This window comes from Syngnathus floridae, unplaced genomic scaffold (genome assembly GCF_059516105.1).
Source record: "Syngnathus floridae isolate MCC-2025c unplaced genomic scaffold, RoL_Sflo_1.0 HiC_scaffold_131, whole genome shotgun sequence".
In the NCBI taxonomy this organism is placed as follows: Eukaryota; Metazoa; Chordata; class Actinopteri; order Syngnathiformes; family Syngnathidae; genus Syngnathus; species Syngnathus floridae.
Genome location: NW_028284157.1, coordinates 47006 through 64246, shown reverse-complemented (window position 1 = coordinate 64246; position 17241 = coordinate 47006). Strand labels below are relative to the sequence as shown.

The following is a 17241-nucleotide window of genomic DNA, read 5'->3' as shown; positions in this document are numbered from 1 at the left end:
AAAATAAAGATATTTCTGTTGATAATCGTCGCTGCTCAGTGGCTCACGGCCATCGCGCCAACAGATTTGAATTTTGGCGGAGGTTCGGGCAATTACGTCATATCCACGGCACATGACTGCGACGTAATACCCGCTTATCTGAAACGGCAGTTAAAAGTAGAGTTACATCAAGTTTTCTTGGAACCTAAACGAATGAAAGAAAACTATCATTTGGCCACAACCAACATTCACAGATACAACACAACGTGCGGGGTTGGGGTTAAAGATTGAGTGAAGGGCCCTCGTTTTAAACTACTGTTTTGAAAAGGAGTGGGAACAAGTAAGACGTATTTAATTTATTTAATGGGAAGTAGTAAGATTTATTAAATTTATTTAATCTACTTTTCTTCCCAGGCAAAATTTGATGTGCTGCAATTCCAAATTTCCAAAGTGAATGAAGGAATGAAGTCCTTTAAATTATGATTTTGTATAAATACTAGGCATTAACACAAAATCGACGGCACAAAATGGGCAGACTTTACTTGTTTGAAAAGGACTGGTTACAAGACAGACTTTTTTAATTTATTTAATGGGAAGAAGACTTATTTAGTTTAATTGATCTATTTTTGTTCCCTGGCAAAATTCGATTTGCTGCAATTCCAAATTTCCAAAGTGAATGAAGGAAAGAAGTCGTTTAAATTATGATTTTGTTTAAATACTAGGCATAGACACAAAATCTACGGCACAAAATGGGCAGACTTTACTTGTTTGAAGAGGACTGGTTACAAGACAGACTTTTCTGATTTATTTAATGGGAAGAAGACTTATTTAGTTTATTTAATCTATTTTTGTTCCCTGGCAAAATTGGATTTGCTGAAATTGTATTTTGCCAAATCTTGCCTTGAGACCTGATAGGAAGTATTAAACGCTTAGTTAAATCAATACAAGTTGGTAATAAGAGCGAGTAATGTTGGTTGAACCGATGAATGAAGGTTGAAAGCAATTTAAATTATGACTTTGTATAAATACTAGATATTAACAGAACATCTACTGCGCGAAATGGGCAGAGTTTACTTGTTTGAGAAGGAGTGGCTTATTCAAAACTAAGATTTATTTAATCTGTTTGTTCCCAGGCAAAATTGGATGTGATGCAATTCCAAATTTCACCACATGATGGTGCCCAATTTTGACTTCATAGGACATATTAAACACTTAGCTTGTTATTATGTTCAAGGTAATCAGATTTGTTTATTATTCTAATGGCCTCTTCAAAACTATTCTGGATTACTACTTTGGATCTATTCTACATTACTTGGCAACAACATACTCTGTAACAGATTAGGCAGTATAATCATATCTGTTAACTTGAGAGTGCCCACACTCAATCTACTTATCGTGATGTGTTAAATCAATTACTGTTAGACATTATTTGTCTGATAATCTACCAAATCTTTGAATTGAAGAATTTGTGATTTAATTAATAGCTTGTTGTTATGTTAAGGGTAATCAGACTTGTATATAATTCTAATGGCCTTCTTTTGAAAACTATTCTGAATTACAACTTTGGATCTTATATTACTTTGCAACAATCTACTCCGTGACAGATTAGGCAGTATAATCACATATGTTAACTTCAGTGCCCACACTGTATTTATTTATGGTTATTTGTTAAATCAAGTACTGTTAGACATGAAATAGGAAGTGTTTAACATAAATGTTATGGCTACTCACCATTGTAGCTCGCTCCTGGTCAATGATACGAGCCTCTTCTTGCAGTGGAAAACTTGCAGCCAACAAACACCGTGGAACCTAAAGGAATGAAATTAAACATTAACATTTCGCCTCGACCAATTTTCACACGTACAACGCAACGCGGCTACACTTCTGCTATTACAAACGTAAATCTCCTTAACCACAATGAGTGTTACTTACCGTGTACGCTCTAGACGGTCCAGTTGCAAGCAGAAAATAAAGATATTTCTGTTGATAATCGTCGCTGCTCAGTGGCTCACGGCCATCGCGCCAACAGATTTGAATTTTGGCGGAGGTTCGGGCAATTACGTCATATCCACGGCACATGACTGCGACGTAATACCCGCTTATCTGAAACGGCAGTTAAAAGTAGAGTTACATCAAGTTTTCTTGGAACCTAAACGAATGAAAGAAAACTATCATTTGGCCACAACCAACATTCACAGATACAACACAAGGTGCGGGGTTGGGGTTAAAGATTGAGTGAAGGGCCCTCGTTTTAAACTACTGTTTTGAAAAGGAGTGGGAACAAGTAAGACGTATTTAATTTATTTAATGGGAAGTAGTAAGACTTATTAAATTTATTTAATCTACTTTTCTTCCCAGGCAAAATTTGATGTGCTGCAATTCCAAATTTCCAAAGTGAATGAAGGAATGAAGTCCTTTAAATTATGATTTTGTATAAATACTAGGCATTAACACAAAATCGACGGCACAAAATGGGCAGACTTTACTTGTTTGAAAAGGACTGGTTACAAGACAGACTTTTTTAATTTATTTAATGGGAAGAAGACTTATTTAGTTTAATTGATCTATTTTTGTTCCCTGCCAAAATTCGATTTGCTGCAATTCCAAATTTCCAAAGTGAATGAAGGAAAGAAGTCGTTTAAATTATGATTTTGTTTAAATACTAGGCATAGACACAAAATCTACGGCACAAAATGGGCAGACTTTACTTGTTTGAAGAGGACTGGTTACAAGACAGACTTTTCTGATTTATTTAATGGGAAGAGGACTTATTTAGTTTATTTAATCTATTTTTGTTCCCTGGCAAAATTGGATTTGCTGAAATTGTATTTTGCCAAATCTCGATTTGAGACCTGATAGGAAGTATTAAACGCTTAGTTAAATCAATACAAGTTGGTAATAAGAGCGAGTAATGTTGGTTGAACCGATGAATGAAGGTTGAAAGCAATTTAAATTATGACTTTGTATAAATACTAGATATTAACAGAACATCTACTGCGCAAAATGGGCAGAGTTTACTTGTTTGAGAAGGAGTGGCTTATTCAAAACTAAGATTTATGTAATCTGTTTGTTCCCAGGCAAAATTGGATGTGATGCAATTCCAAATTTCACCACATGATGGTGCCCAATTTTGACTTCATAGGACATATTAAACACTTAGCTTGTTATTATGTTCAAGGTAATCAGATTTGTTTATCATTCTAATGGCCTCTTCAAAACTATTCTGGATTACTACTTTGGATCTATTCTACATTACTTGGCAACAACATACTCTGTAACAGATTAGGCAGTATAATCACATATGTTAACTTGAGAGTGCCCACACTCAATCTACTTATCGTGATGTGTTAAATCAATTACTGTTAGACATTATTTGTCTGATAATCTACCAAATCTTTGAATTGAAGAATTTGTGATTTAATTAATAGCTTGTTCAGGGTAATCAGACTTGTATATAATTCTAATGGCCTTCTTTTGAAAACTATTCTGAATTACAACTTTGGATCTTATATTACTTTGCAACAATCTACTCCGTGACAGATTAGGCAGTATAATCACATATGTTAACTTCAGTGCCCACACTGTATTTATTTATGGTTATTTGTTAAATCAAGTACTGTTAGACATGAAATAGGAAGTGTTTAACATAAATGTTATGGCTACTCACCATTGTAGCTCGCTCCTGGTCAATGATACGAGCCTCTTCTTGCAGTGGAAAACTTGCAGCCAACAAACACCGTGGAACCTAAAGGAATGAAATTAAACATTAACATTTCGCCTCGACCAATTTTCACACGTACAACGCAACGCGGCTACACTTCTGCTATTACAAACGTAAATCTCCTTAAACACAATGAGTGTTACTTACCGTGTACGCTCTAGACGGTCCAGTTGCAAGCAGAAAATAAAGATATTTCTGTTGATAATCGTCGCTGCTCAGTGGCTCACGGCCATCGCGCCAACAGATTTGAATTTTGGCGGAGGTTCGGGCAATTACGTCATATCCGCGGCATTTGACTGCGACGTAATACCCGCTTATCTGAAACGGCAGTTAAAAGTAGAGTTACATCAAGTTTTCTTGGAACCTAAACGAATGAAAGAAAACTATCATTTGGCCACAACCAACATTCACAGATACAACACAACGTGCGGGGTTGAGGTTAAAGATTGAGTGAAGGACCCTCGTTTTAAACTACTGTTTTGAAAAGGAGTGGGAACAAGTAAGACGTATTTAATTTATTTAATGGGAAGTAGTAAGACTTATTAAATTTATTTAATCTACTTTTCTTCCCAGGCAAAATTTGATGTGCTGCAATTCCAAATTTCCAAAGTGAATGAAGGAATGAAGTCCTTTAAATTATGATTTTGTATAAATACTAGGCATTAACACAAAATCGACGGCACAAAATGGGCAGACTTTACTTGTTTGAAAAGGACTGGTTACAAGACAGACTTTTTTAATTTATTTAATGGGAAGAAGACTTATTTAGTTTAATTGATCTATTTTTGTTCCCTGCCAAAATTCGATTTGCTGCAATTCCAAATTTCCAAAGTGAATGAAGGAAAGAAGTCGTTTAAATTATGATTTTGTTTAAATACTAGGCATAGACACAAAATCTACGGCACAAAATGGGCAGACTTTACTTGTTTGAAGAGGACTGGTTACAAGACAGACTTTTCTGATTTATTTAATGGGAAGAGGACTTATTTAGTTCATTTAATCTATTTTTGTTCCCTGGCAAAATTGGATTTGCTGAAATTGTATTTTGCCAAATCTCGATTTGAGACCTGATAGGAAGTATTAAACGCTTAGTTAAATCAATACAAGTTGGTAATAAGAGCGAGTAATGTTGGTTGAACCGATGAATGAAGGTTGAAAGCAATTTAAATTATGACTTTGTATAAATACTAGATATTAACAGAACATCTACTGCGCAAAATGGGCAGAGTTTACTTGTTTGAGAAGGAGTGGCTTATTCAAAACTAAGATTTATGTAATCTGTTTGTTCCCAGGCAAAATTGGATGTGATGCAATTCCAAATTTCACCACATGATGGTGCCCAATTTTGACTTCATAGGACATATTAAACACTTAGCTTGTTATTATGTTCAAGGTAATCAGATTTGTTTATTATTCTAATGGCCTCTTCAAAACTATTCTGGATTACTACTTTGGATCTATTCTACATTACTTGGCAACAACATACTCTGTAACAGATTAGGCAGTATAATCACATATGTTAACTTGAGAGTGCCCACACTCAATCTACTTATCGTGATGTGTTAAATCAATTACTGTTAGACATTATTTGTCTGATAATCTACCAAATCTTTGAATTGAAGAATTTGTGATTTAATTAATAGCTTGTTCAGGGTAATCAGACTTGTATATAATTCTAATGGCCTTCTTTTGAAAACTATTCTGAATTACAACTTTGGATCTTATATTACTTTGCAACAATCTACTCGGTGACAGATTAGGCAGTATAATCACATATGTTAACTTCAGTGCCCACACTGTATTTATTTATGGTTATTTGTTAAATCAAGTACTGTTAGACATGAAATAGGAAGTGTTTAACATAAATGTTATGGCTACTCACCATTGTAGCTCGCTCCTGGTCAATGATATGAGCCTCTTCTTGCAGTGGAAAACTTGCAGCCAACAAACACCGTGGAACCTAAAGGAATGAAATTAAACATTAACATTTCGCCCGGACCAACATTCACACGTACAACGCAACGCGGCTACACTTCTGCTATTACAAACGTAAATCTCCTTAAACACAACGAGTGTTACTTACCGTGTACGCTCTAGGCAAAATTGGATGTGATGCAATTCCAAATCTATCTGAAACGGCAGTTAAAAGTAGAGTTACATCAAGTTTTCTTTTTTAATCAACACAATCATTTACAACCGTTGACCAGAAAGAATCGTCGAAATTCGACGTCCCCCACAAACGCCACGCTCACTCGCTTTTCAGGGCAACAAAAGTACTTCTTTTTAAAAACGATGAGTTGTACTTACCGTGTACGCTCTGGACGGTCCAGTTGCAAGCAGAAAATAAAAATATTTCTCTTGTTAGTCGTATGTTACCATCCGCTGTGTCTTTGTCAACATCGCCGCCATTTTCCTACTTCCTGCTGCGAGCCACGCCCACGGATTTAAATTTGGGCGGAAGCTCTTTCCATTGGCGTCGTTTTCGCGTATAGCAAATCCGATTGGTTGGGAAGGGGGCACGGTTATGCAGCCGAGGGGTCCTGTGATCGGTGGGATGTAAAGTAGGCGTCGACGTCACGTCCGCGTCACGTGACCACGACGTGGCAGACGTCAAATAGCAACCGCTGTTTTGTTTAGTAGACTTACAGTTGTTATGCATTGACATAATGGCGCACACACCAAATAGATTTAAATAAATTAAATAATTCTTCTGCCCACTCTCTTTTAAACAAGTTAACTCTCCCCGCGGATTTGAATTCCGGCGAAAGTTACGCCCATCGACGTCACGTATGTCACGTGACCACGACGTGGCAGATGTCATATAGCAACCGCTGTTTTGTTTAGTAGATTTACAGTTGTTATGCATTGGCATAATGGTGTGCACTCAAAATAGATTTAAATAAATTAAATATTTCTTCTGCCTACTCCCTTTTAAACAAGTTAACTCTGCCCACGTCCATTGACGTCTTGTCTGCGTCACGTGACCACGACGTAGCGACGTCATATAGTAACCGCTGTTTTGACCAGTAGACTTAGTTATTATGCGTTGACATAATGGCGCACTGGTTAGCATGGCCACCTCTTAAGCATGATGATGCGGGTTCGACGCCTGATCAATGTTAGCATGGAGTGAGCTGAAGTGCATGGCGCTGAAGATTTGAATCTTTGAAATGCGCTGAGGTCTGACATATCAGGCAGAATGGTTTGCCATCACGTTCAACAAAAAATAGAAACTTTCCCACTCTGATTAAAACGTCCTGTGTTCATCTACGTATTTTCGTTTTGCTGTGCATCTTTTCCCTGCCATTTCGAGAGCCCAATTGACACTCATAGTTTAAAGAAATGTGTTTGCCCATCCTACTTTGTGGAATTTCACCACATGCGCTTTTGACCAAAATACCAAATTGAACTCAAGTGAAGCCAACACGCACAACCCCCCCCCCCCCCACACACACACACACACACACAAATGTTGATATGAACATAAAAGAGCCGCATGCGGTTCGGGAGTTGCGGCTTGGCCAAACCTGTACTATACAACTTTATTTGTATAAAATTTTCACAACAGCTGTCACACAAACAAAGCGGGAAAAACCGAAGACGTGCGTGTTCCGCCCACGCTGGATTTATTTGCACCTTTGAAAAGACACCGTATTGCCGCAGATGTGGCAAAGAGTACTTTTGGGCATCTGAGACGGAAGGATGTCCAAAGCATCACGTCACCTGCTCTGGTAGGCATGGTGGTGGGACGTTGAGGTCAACCGCTTTGGGGTTGGCTGACTCTTTGATCGCAGGATGCCACACACTTGAAGACAGAAGCAGAAAAGCAGAGCTAAATGCAAAATGTACTCACCGGTGACTCCAATTTTTTTCCCCCCTGAAGAAACAGCTGGACGGGTGGCCCCGGCTGGCCAGTGGGACTCTTGTTATTCTGACCCTTTTTAGTGCGCGTTTGGGGCAACAACCGTTTTTTTGTGGCGCTCTCTTCTGGTTCAAAAGTGCCCTGCATGTGAATTTGCTTTTCCTGCCTTCTGATTGGATGAGCGCCGGTGTGACGCGGTGCCTCTGTCACCGTGGCGGGGGGTATACGTTGGCATCGGAGCGTCTGCCAACGTCTGAGACCGGCTGGCAGTGTATCGGAGGTGTCGAGTGCGGTGCCGCTGGAGCTCACTCACCAGCTGGTGTTAGGGCCACAGAATGAAGGCCAAGGAGAAGAATAGAAAGAGAAACAGAAACTTCTCCTCCAATTGTTTGATTTGTCTCTTCTGAGCTTCGATGAATTCTTTCAGCTCTTTGTTCCTCTAGGACGGACAAATGGAAAGTGGCATTCAAAAGCCAGTAAGCGTGCAAGTAAGTGCCGGGCTGGCTTTGGGCCCTTACCTGTTGCGCGCTGTGCAGCAGATCCATTCTCTCTTGGAGGATGCAAGCGTCGCGCTCCCTCAACTCGCACATCAGGGCTCGCTTCCATTGGTCCACGGCGCTCCTAAGCTCTTCTCTCTGATCCGCCGTCAGCACGTCATTCACGCCAGCGTGGCTGGCTTTTTCGCCGTCCGTGGCGGGGCAGTCCCGCTGCGGTAGCGCCTCGTACAACATGGCCTCCAGCTCCAGGATCCTCTGGGCCGCAATCCTCGTCCATCAGTGGTCCGGCGGGAGATTTGAGGGCGGCTTACCTTATGAGCCTGGTCCATGGAACACTTCCTGAAGTCCAACTCTTCATCCAGGTAGCCCTTCTGCTTGCAGAACATATCCTAGCACAGCTCAAGGTCAGAATTGTTGGGGCACATTGCCGGAGTTCCCCTTGGCTGATGTCGCGTGTCTGTCTACCTTCTCACTTTCAATGTCCAACATCTTCTGTTGAAGTGCTGACTTGGTCACTTTGATGTATTCTAACCACTGAGGAAAGGCTGCTGTCACATAAGCAGAATGCGAGAGCGTGCGTGGACGTGCGCGTTACCTTCTCGGCTAGGGTGAGAAGGGTCCTGGCGTGAATCACGACCACCTGCTCCTCGTTGGTGAGATTCTGCAAGAGCCCAAAGGCGCAGCGTCAACAAGCTTCTTTCAGCGCAAAGCCTTCCAAAAGTCACATTTGAGCCGCCGAGTCTCGTGGAGTGCGAACATAAGGAGTTCGACATACACTTACGGCGTTATAGCCCAGGATGTCCAGCTTCTTCATCAGATCACTGATGACGATGTCCGGGGGAAAGGCGCAAGGAGCAATGTAAGGTGTTCTGGGACCTCGGGTTAAGGTTAGGGTTGCGAGGGACGCCTTACGTACGCTCACGCCCTCGGCCTCGCAGTAGATCTGCAAAGGGCTGAGGCCGTCTGGGAAACGGACTTGCAGAAACTTCAAGACGGGGGAGCGCCACTCCCTCTCCTGAAAGGCAGAGGCATGCATCCGTCCGTCCGTCCGTCCGTCCGTCCGTCACATCTCTGGCCTCAACACGCTTGTGCGAGTCTTCCCACCTCCAGCTCCAGGATGCGGAACTCAAGGAGTTCGTTTTGGTCTCGGATATCCTGGATGTGCTCTTTCAGACGCGCTTCTTCCGCCTCCATCCGCCTGACCTGAAAAGACAGTCAGACCTCATCTGCGGGGCTTCCCGACAAGTGTGACGCCAAGCGACTCCGCCCAGCGCCTTTCTTTCCGTCACCTTTTCGGCCAACTGCTGATTGCTCTGACGCAGCAGCTGCTTCTCCTCCACCCACTTGACATTCTAGAAGAGACAAACGCGTGGACAGCTTTGGAATGTTGTGTCATTTTCATCCACAAATTCTTTGGTTGACTGGAAAATGACATTTGCTTTTCTCCGCATTTTCCCAGCCACGTTCGGGGGGGGGGGGGGGGGGTTGGTCCAGTAATGCCAGACGGATGAGTGACTGAAGAATGTAGCTATTTTGTCTGAGAAAAAGGTGTGCTCATTGATGAGCTTACCTGTCCTTGTTGCTTCAGCGCTGACTCCAGATCTGCTACTCTGCTTTGATAGTGACCCATTTCTACCATCAGCTTTTCTCTGGTCTGAAAGGAGGAGGAGGGAGGCTCCTCCTCCTCCTTTCAGACCAGAGAACACCCGAGGCTGGGTGAGAACGGGGAGGCTGCGACCCGGCCGGGGGTTGCGGGAAGGGGCGCCACCTTGATCTCCTTCTCGGCGTCGTAGTCCCCTTCGCTGGTCTGGGCTAGCAGAGCGTAGGCTCGTTGCAGCGCTTGATATTCTTGCGTCAGCTGGCGGTAGCGAAGCTCTGCCTCTTCATGCACACACCAATGCAACACAGCACTAGTACCAGAATCAGTCAGACCGGCGACAAAGCACCCGCGACGCAAAGACGAGTCCGATTCCAGGCTGAAGAGGAATGTTTGGTGCCAATACGCTGGCAGAAATGGCGGGCTACCTCTTCGGGTTCCGTGTCGGGGGTTCTGTCGGTGTGAAAAGACAAGGACGATCCGTCCGAGTCCACCAACACGTCTTCGTCGTAGCCGTAAAATGTTTCGATGACCTGCGGGCGCGGAAGCAAACATCTCTCTGAACAAACTGAAGCGACACCTCACGATGAATCGACGAGAGGAACGATAGCGAGAAAAAGGCCATTTCATCTTGCGCAACACCAAGCAGCCGCAAACAAACAGACTCACCTTGCAGGACCTCACGCTTTGTTCCTCCTCAGAGATTCTCGACGTCGGTATCGTAGCATCAAATCTCTCTCCTGTCGACACAAATAATCCGCCTTTGAGATTCTTTGGATGCAAAGGGAACGAACGGCTCCGGCGCAGAAACAAACGCGACTCACAATGACATTTCTGACATGAGCTCCTGTCTCCAGAGCCTGAAAAACACGTCACCGGCGATGATTGGAGGGACGCTCGTCTTTTCCAAAAGTGACAACTACAGGGTGTGTCAGGGTTTTCCAGATTATCTTTATCGTATCATTGTGTTGCTTTGACTTTGACTGCGACCTGTAATAAATAATATTATTTATCCCTTATTTATCCCTATCGCTTATCCCTTCCTACACAAAGTCGTAAAACACCCCTTGCTATGTTTTGACTAGAGGTCAAGGGCTTCCTCTATTCAATCCACTCTTACACCCACCCTGTTTCTCTTAATTAAAATGCTCGTGCAGGAGCCGAGAGTCAGACTTCATTCGTACAACGGATGGACTCTCCACCTGCAGGTGTCCAAAAGAACTTACTTGTCTCCCGTGTGGTTCTTGCAAAATAAGTTGGAGCGAGCGCAACTCTAACAGGGTGCATTTTGCCACTAGCTGCCTACGGACAATGACGTCGCGCTCGCGGCTCATGGTTGACGGGCTGAGCAGCCGGGCAAGTCCGTCGTTTTCAGCGCACAGCGAGTGGCAAAGGCGCTGACAAAACGGGAGCTTTGAGCTGCTGAAAACGGCAAAACAAGTCTAAAGCGTGTTCAAACGCGTGCGCACAATGCTCCTGCTTGAAAGGTCGGAATTTAAGGGGCCAATTTTTTGGATGGCGGCCGCCGGCCAAGCTTTGGACGGAAAAGGTTTCCTGGCGACAGCGAGCGAGCGCGGCGCTGCCGTACGTGCACCGAGTCGCCTGCCTGAAGACCTTGGACAAGTCGTCGATGATGTGCCGCTGCTCCACAACTTGAAGGAACTCCATTTCACCGTCCTGCTGGCCGCAACCGCGGTCCAGGTCATTGAGCGAACTAGGCCTTCTCTGTGGAACACAAATGCAGTGGACTCTGTTGGCACGCCGCCGTTGTCCGCGTCGACTTACCAAGCTTGCCATCTCCTCGTTCTCCTGGGTGACAAAGCGCACTTTGTTTTCAAGGCGACACAGCACCAGCGAGAGTTCTTCATTCTTCCTGCTCAGGCGTTTGTTTTTGTACAGGAGTGGCAGAAACTGGCTTTCTGTTTCTCTCAGTCGCTTTAGCTGCAAGCATGAAGTGCGGGATGTGAAAGACGCACAACACGCGGGCCAGAACGTATCCATTCCTTTTGCATCGGTTTGAACGGAATCGTGGCTTTGGCTCCCAATAAAAGACATCTACCAGGCAACCGACTCGCCGCGCCGCTCAACTAATAAGCAAGCGCAATGGGTGCCTCGCTGGATGGCGCGCATCAAACGTAGCGCAAACCTTCAAGCGTGCCGTCAATAAATTACCAGTTCATTGCGCTCTTCAGAAAGCAGGGCGTTTCGATCCTCCAGTTTCCTGATGACTGCGCTGAGCTCAGCGATTTTCAGATGAAACCGTCGCGTGTCCCGATCCTCCTGAGACTGAAAACGCCCCGCAACACACACACACAAGCACTCGTTCAAAGTTCAAAACTGTTTTTGTGCTACCTTCCTCCAGCAACGAACTAAGTCATGCGTACTGCAAGTGTGTGATGAGGTGGCTTACGCAATGAAGAGGATTGCTAGTAGCGGCGTTGACCCCACTTCCAGGGTAGTTTAGGCCCGCCCTTTGGGAATCCCTCAGGGCAGCGATCTGCTGCTCGGCAGCCTGAGTCTGCAGCTGAAGGCGGTGGACGTGGCCGGCCCCAGGGCTTCATCCAAAACACTAACCGCTCTGTCTTTCAGCTTGATCTCATCCGTCTGGATGTACAAACGGGGAGCGCTCAGGCAGGCGGGCAAACTCATTTGCCAGAATTGTGACAAAAACAAAGAGAGCAACCGGCCAATTTTTTTCTTGAATCGACTAGAACACCTTTGCTGTGACAAAAGCGAAGCGAGCAACCGGACATTTTCTTCTTGTGAAATAGAATAGAATAGAATGCCTTAGGTGTCATTGCACTGCAGGTATACAACGAAATTGGGAACATAGCCACGCACCGCGCATCTGATCAGTCCTACCAGTCGGCGGATCTCCCTCTCGCAGTCTCTCTTGGTTCGGCTCAGCTCCTCCCGATGCTGGTGATGAGCCGATCGGAGCTCGGCCGCTCGGGACTGCCAGGCCTGCTGGGCCGCTGCCAGGGCTTCTTCCGCGCTCCTGGTGGAGGCGACACCGCTCGGTCTCCCGACACCGCCGCGTCTCCTCCACCTCCGCCAGCAAAGCGCCCCCCCTCCTCACCTGAGCAGACATTGCGCCACACCGGGCCGTTGAGACCGCAACGGAGCGCCGCGACGCTTACTGGGGACAAGCTACACAATACGGTAGCGGCCGCATCGAAGCCCGACGTGGCGTGCGGATAGTCAGACACGGATAGAGCGGATCACCTTGTCCATGGAGCCGTCCCTCAGGCTGAGGACCAAGGCATTCAGTCGCTGGATCTCTCCATCTTTGATTTTGATCACTCTCATCAGCTCCATTTCATGCTGCCGCAGTAATGTCTCCCTGGTAATGGCTAACTCTTTCTGCTTCTCCTCATGGAGTTTGCTTTTGAGTTCCGTCATGGCGGCGGTGGCACGGTGGTGCTCCGCCCGCAGGTCCTGACTTCTCTCTCTCTCCAGACAGCTGACCTGATATGACTTAGACTTAGACTTAGACAAACTTTATTGTCATCTTGTCTGCACATGGTGCATACAAAACGAAATTCCGTTGCATACGTCTTACAACAAAGTAGTGATATTGCAGTTGAATAGAAGTAACATACCCTATGAAAATATATATATATACATATATACTATATATATATATATATATATATATATATATATATATTAAAAATAAGTATAAAGTGCAGCAGTGATAATTATGCAATAGTGCAAGTAGGCAAAACAGTATTCAAGAGTGTGCAGAGGAATGCTAAACCATGTATTAAACTTCTATTTAAAGGGTTTATACAAGTTCAGTAAAGTTGGTAGTGCGAGATAGTGCAAGATAGAGGTCCGTAGTGTCATAAAGTACAGTTCTGTGAATGTGTGATGCAGAGTTCAGTTTAGAGCTCAACAGTTCTAGTGTTCAACAGTCTGATGACAGCAGGGAAAAAGCTGTTGCAGAACCTGGTGGACCTGCAGCGGATGCTGCAAACCTCTTCCCAGAGGGCAGCAGGGAGAACAGTCCATGGTGGGGGTGTGATGGGTCATTGATGATGTTACGGGCACGGGACATGCAGCGCTGAGATGAAATGTCCTGAATGGAGGGAAGAGGAGCCCCTATGATCCTCTCTGCTGTCCTCACCACTCTCCTCACGTTCTTCCAATCGGAGGCGGTGCAGCCTCCACACCACACAGAGAGACAGCTTGTCAGAATGCTCTCTATGGTGCTCCTGTAGAACGTCCTCATGATGGGTGGGGGCAGGTGGGCTCTCCTCATCCTCCGCAGGAAGTACAAGCGCTTCTGTGCCCTCTTGACCAGTGCCGTAGTGTTCATAGTCCAGGTGAGGTCTTCTGTGATGTGGACCCCCAGGAATTTGGTGGTGCTGACCACCTCCACAGCTGAGCTGTTGATGATCAGTGGAGCGTGGTGAGGCTGTTTTTTCCTGAAGTCGACGATGATCTCCTTCATCTTCTCCTCATTCAGGATCAGGCTGTTTTCTCTGCACCAGCCCACCAGCTGCTCCACCTCCTCTCTGTAGTCCAGGTCGTTGTTGTCTCTGATGAGCCCCACCACCGTTGTGTCGTCTGCTGACTTCACGATGTGATTGGTGGTGAACCTGAGGACGCAGTCGTGTGTCATCAGGGTGCACAGCAGGGGGCTCAGGACGCAGCCCTGAAGGGAGCCTGTGCTGAGGGTGATGACATCAGAGGTGTTCTGTCCGACCCGGACTGACTGAGGTCTGTTGGTGAGGAAGTCTAGCAGCCAGTTGCGAAGGGGGGTGTTGAAGCCCAGGTGTTCCAATTTTCCTACCAGATGCTGTGGGATGATGGTGTTAAACGCTGAGCTGAAGTCCAGGAACAGCCTCCGCACATGGGTGTTCTTCTCCTCCAGGTGAGCCAGGCTCAGGTGAAGAACGGAGGAGATGGCGTCCTGAGTGGAGCGGTTTTGCCGGTCGGCAAACTGGAACGGGTCAAATAATAGGGGGAGTCTGGAAACGATGTGACCTTTAAGCAGCCTTTCGAAGCACTTCATCATAACCGGAGTCAGTGCAACAGGCCGGTAATCATTAAATGAGGTGATTTGAGGTTTCTTCGGCACCGGAATGATGGAGGCAGTCTTAAAGCACGCCGGCACTGTGGCTTGGCCCAGCGAGGTGTTAAAAATGTCTGTGATGACCCCAGCCAGATGACTTGCACATTCCCTGAACACACGCCCAGGAATGTTGTCGGGGCCAGGGGCCTTACAGGGGTTGACTCTCCTCAGGGTCTTCAACACATCGGCGGAGTCAAGGCAGAGTACCGCCTCTTCCTGATGGGGGACAGTTTTAACTGCTGGAGTGCCGTTTAGTGCCTCGAACCTCCCAAAGAAGTTATTTAGACCATTTAGAAAGTCAGCATCAACTACACCCACCGGGGGGGGGGGGAGGGTGAGTTGTAGTCTGTAATCGCCCGTATGCCTTGCCACATACTCCTGATGTTTTTGACGTCGTGGAAACGATCCTGAAATTTTCGACTGCGGTCTCGCTTCGCTATCCTGATGGCACGGTTCAAGTTGGCTCTCGCTGTCCTCAGTGTCTCCTTGTCGCCAGACTTGAAGGCAGAGTTCCGCGCTCGTAGCGTTTGACGTACCTCCTCAGTCATCCAGGGTCGTTGGTTGCCCCGGGTGATGATATTCTTAGTGGTGCTGACGTCCTCGGTGCATTTGTTGATGTAGGCTGACACAGTCATGGCACACGCATGTCTAATCTACATCGGGAAAACTGGGAGGGAGGGAGGCAGGCAGGGAGGCAGGCAGGGAGGCAGGCAGGGAGGCAGGCAGTGTCTGTCTGTTGAGGTTTTCACCTTGTTCTTCTCCTGCTGAAGTTCTAACTGGACGTCCATCAGTTTGGTTCTCAGCTCGTCATTGGCGGCCTGAAGGGCGTCCGTTCGCTCCGCCTTGGCCCGCCCTGCCGGAGCTCGTTTGGACATCTCTTACTCGAGTCTCGCCCGGTCGTCAGTCAGAGATCACAACATTTGTACCTGGAGAGCACAAACGCAGCGCTGTTTTCCACTGGCTTCGAACTCAACTTCAATCGGTACCGTAACTTACAACATCATAAACATAGAACTAGCTTGACTTAGTCATTGAATAAATGCATTTGGTTCTTCAAAACTGCATCACGCAACATAGCGTGACCGAGACGGCCGTTATCCACCTGCGTGAAGTTATTTGGTGAAATGAATGAGATGTTTAAGACACCATCGTTCTGTCTCTATGTAGATGAAGGTAAATAATCGATTGCTGAAGGTCCAAAGGTGTTGTGATAAACAAATAAACATATTAGTGATTAGTGACATATTTGTGATAAACATATTAGGCAGGATAATCACACATGTTAACGTGACTGCCCCCACTGTATTTATTTATGGTTATTTGTTAAATCGAGTACTGTTAGACATGAAATAGGAAGTGTTTAACATAAATGGAAGACGAAAGGGGTACTCACCATTGTAGCTCCTGCTGGTCAATGATACGAGCCTCTTCTTGCAGTGGAAAACATACAGCCAACAAACACCGTGGAACCTAAAGGAATGAAATTAAACATTAACATTTAGCCTCAACCAACATTCACAGATACAACGCAACGCAAACTACACAAACGTAAATCTTTTTAAACACAATGAGTTGTACTTACCGTGTACGCTCTAGACGGTCCACTTGCAAGCGGAAAATAAAGATATTTCTGTTGATAATCGTCGTGTTTGTATCCGGTGTCTCGCTCAAGGCCATTGCGCCCACAGATTTGAATTTTGGCGAGAGTTCAGCCTATTGACGTCATTTCCGCGGTGTAATACCCGCATATCTGAAACGGCAAAGTTAAGAGTAGAGTTAAATAAAGTTTTTAGTCAACGCAATAATTTACAACCGTTGACCAGTCGAAATAATCGTCGAAATTTGGCGTCTGTGGCTGGAAGCAGACGCCGAGTTCGACATTCCTCCCAAACGCCACACTCCCTCGCTTTTCAGGGCTAAAAAAAAACAGTTGTAATTACCTTGTACGCTCTAGACGGTCAAGTTGCAAGCTGAAAACAAAAATATTTGCCTTGTTAGTCATCGTGTTACTAACAGCTGTGTCTTGTTTGCCAGAACTGCCGCTTTCCTACTTCCTGTTGCAAGCCACGCCCACGGATTATAATTTTGCCGTGAGTTCCGCCTATTGACGTCATGTCCGCGTCACATGACTGCGACGTAATATTATCTAAAACTGTTTGTGCGGTATTGTGTTGTTCTGTGCGGTATTGTGTTATTCTGTGCGGCGTCGTGTTGTTCTGTGCGGCGTCGTGTTGTTCAGTGCGACGTCGTGTTGTTCAGTGCGGCATGGTGTTGTTCAGTGCGGCATGGTGTTGTTCAGTGCGGCATGGTGTTGTTCAGTGCGGCATAATGTTGTTCAGTGCGGCATAATGTTGTTCAGTGCGGCATGGTGTTGTTCAGTGCGGCATGGTGTTGTTCAGTGCGGCATGGTGTTGTTCAGTGCGGCATAATGTTGTTCAGTGCGCCATAATGTTGTTCAGTGCGGCATGGTGTTGTTCAGTGCGGGATGGTGTTGTTCAGTGCAGG

General features: G+C 45.4%; 1 protein-coding gene and 1 long non-coding RNA gene across 2 annotated transcripts; both read right to left on the bottom strand.

Moving 5' to 3' along the window:
• Positions 1–8840: 8840 nt before the first annotated feature.
• LOC148377540 (janus kinase and microtubule-interacting protein 3-like) lies at positions 8841–9743 on the bottom strand (the record flags this gene model as incomplete). Its single annotated transcript, XM_088368203.1, has 4 exons — positions 9630–9743; positions 9349–9411; positions 9164–9262; positions 8841–9074 (listed from the first exon to the last, which is right to left on the bottom strand). Coding segments are annotated over exons 1-4 (465 nt in total), but the record flags the coding sequence as incomplete, so codon positions are not given.
• Positions 9744–9788: 45 nt separating this feature from the next.
• Positions 9789–10615, bottom strand: LOC148377539 (uncharacterized). Its single transcript, XR_015856640.1, has 4 exons — positions 10481–10615; positions 10326–10396; positions 10085–10189; positions 9789–9940 (listed from the first exon to the last, which is right to left on the bottom strand). It is a non-coding gene; the product is annotated as an uncharacterized LOC148377539 (long non-coding RNA).
• Positions 10616–17241: the final 6626 nt, after the last annotated feature.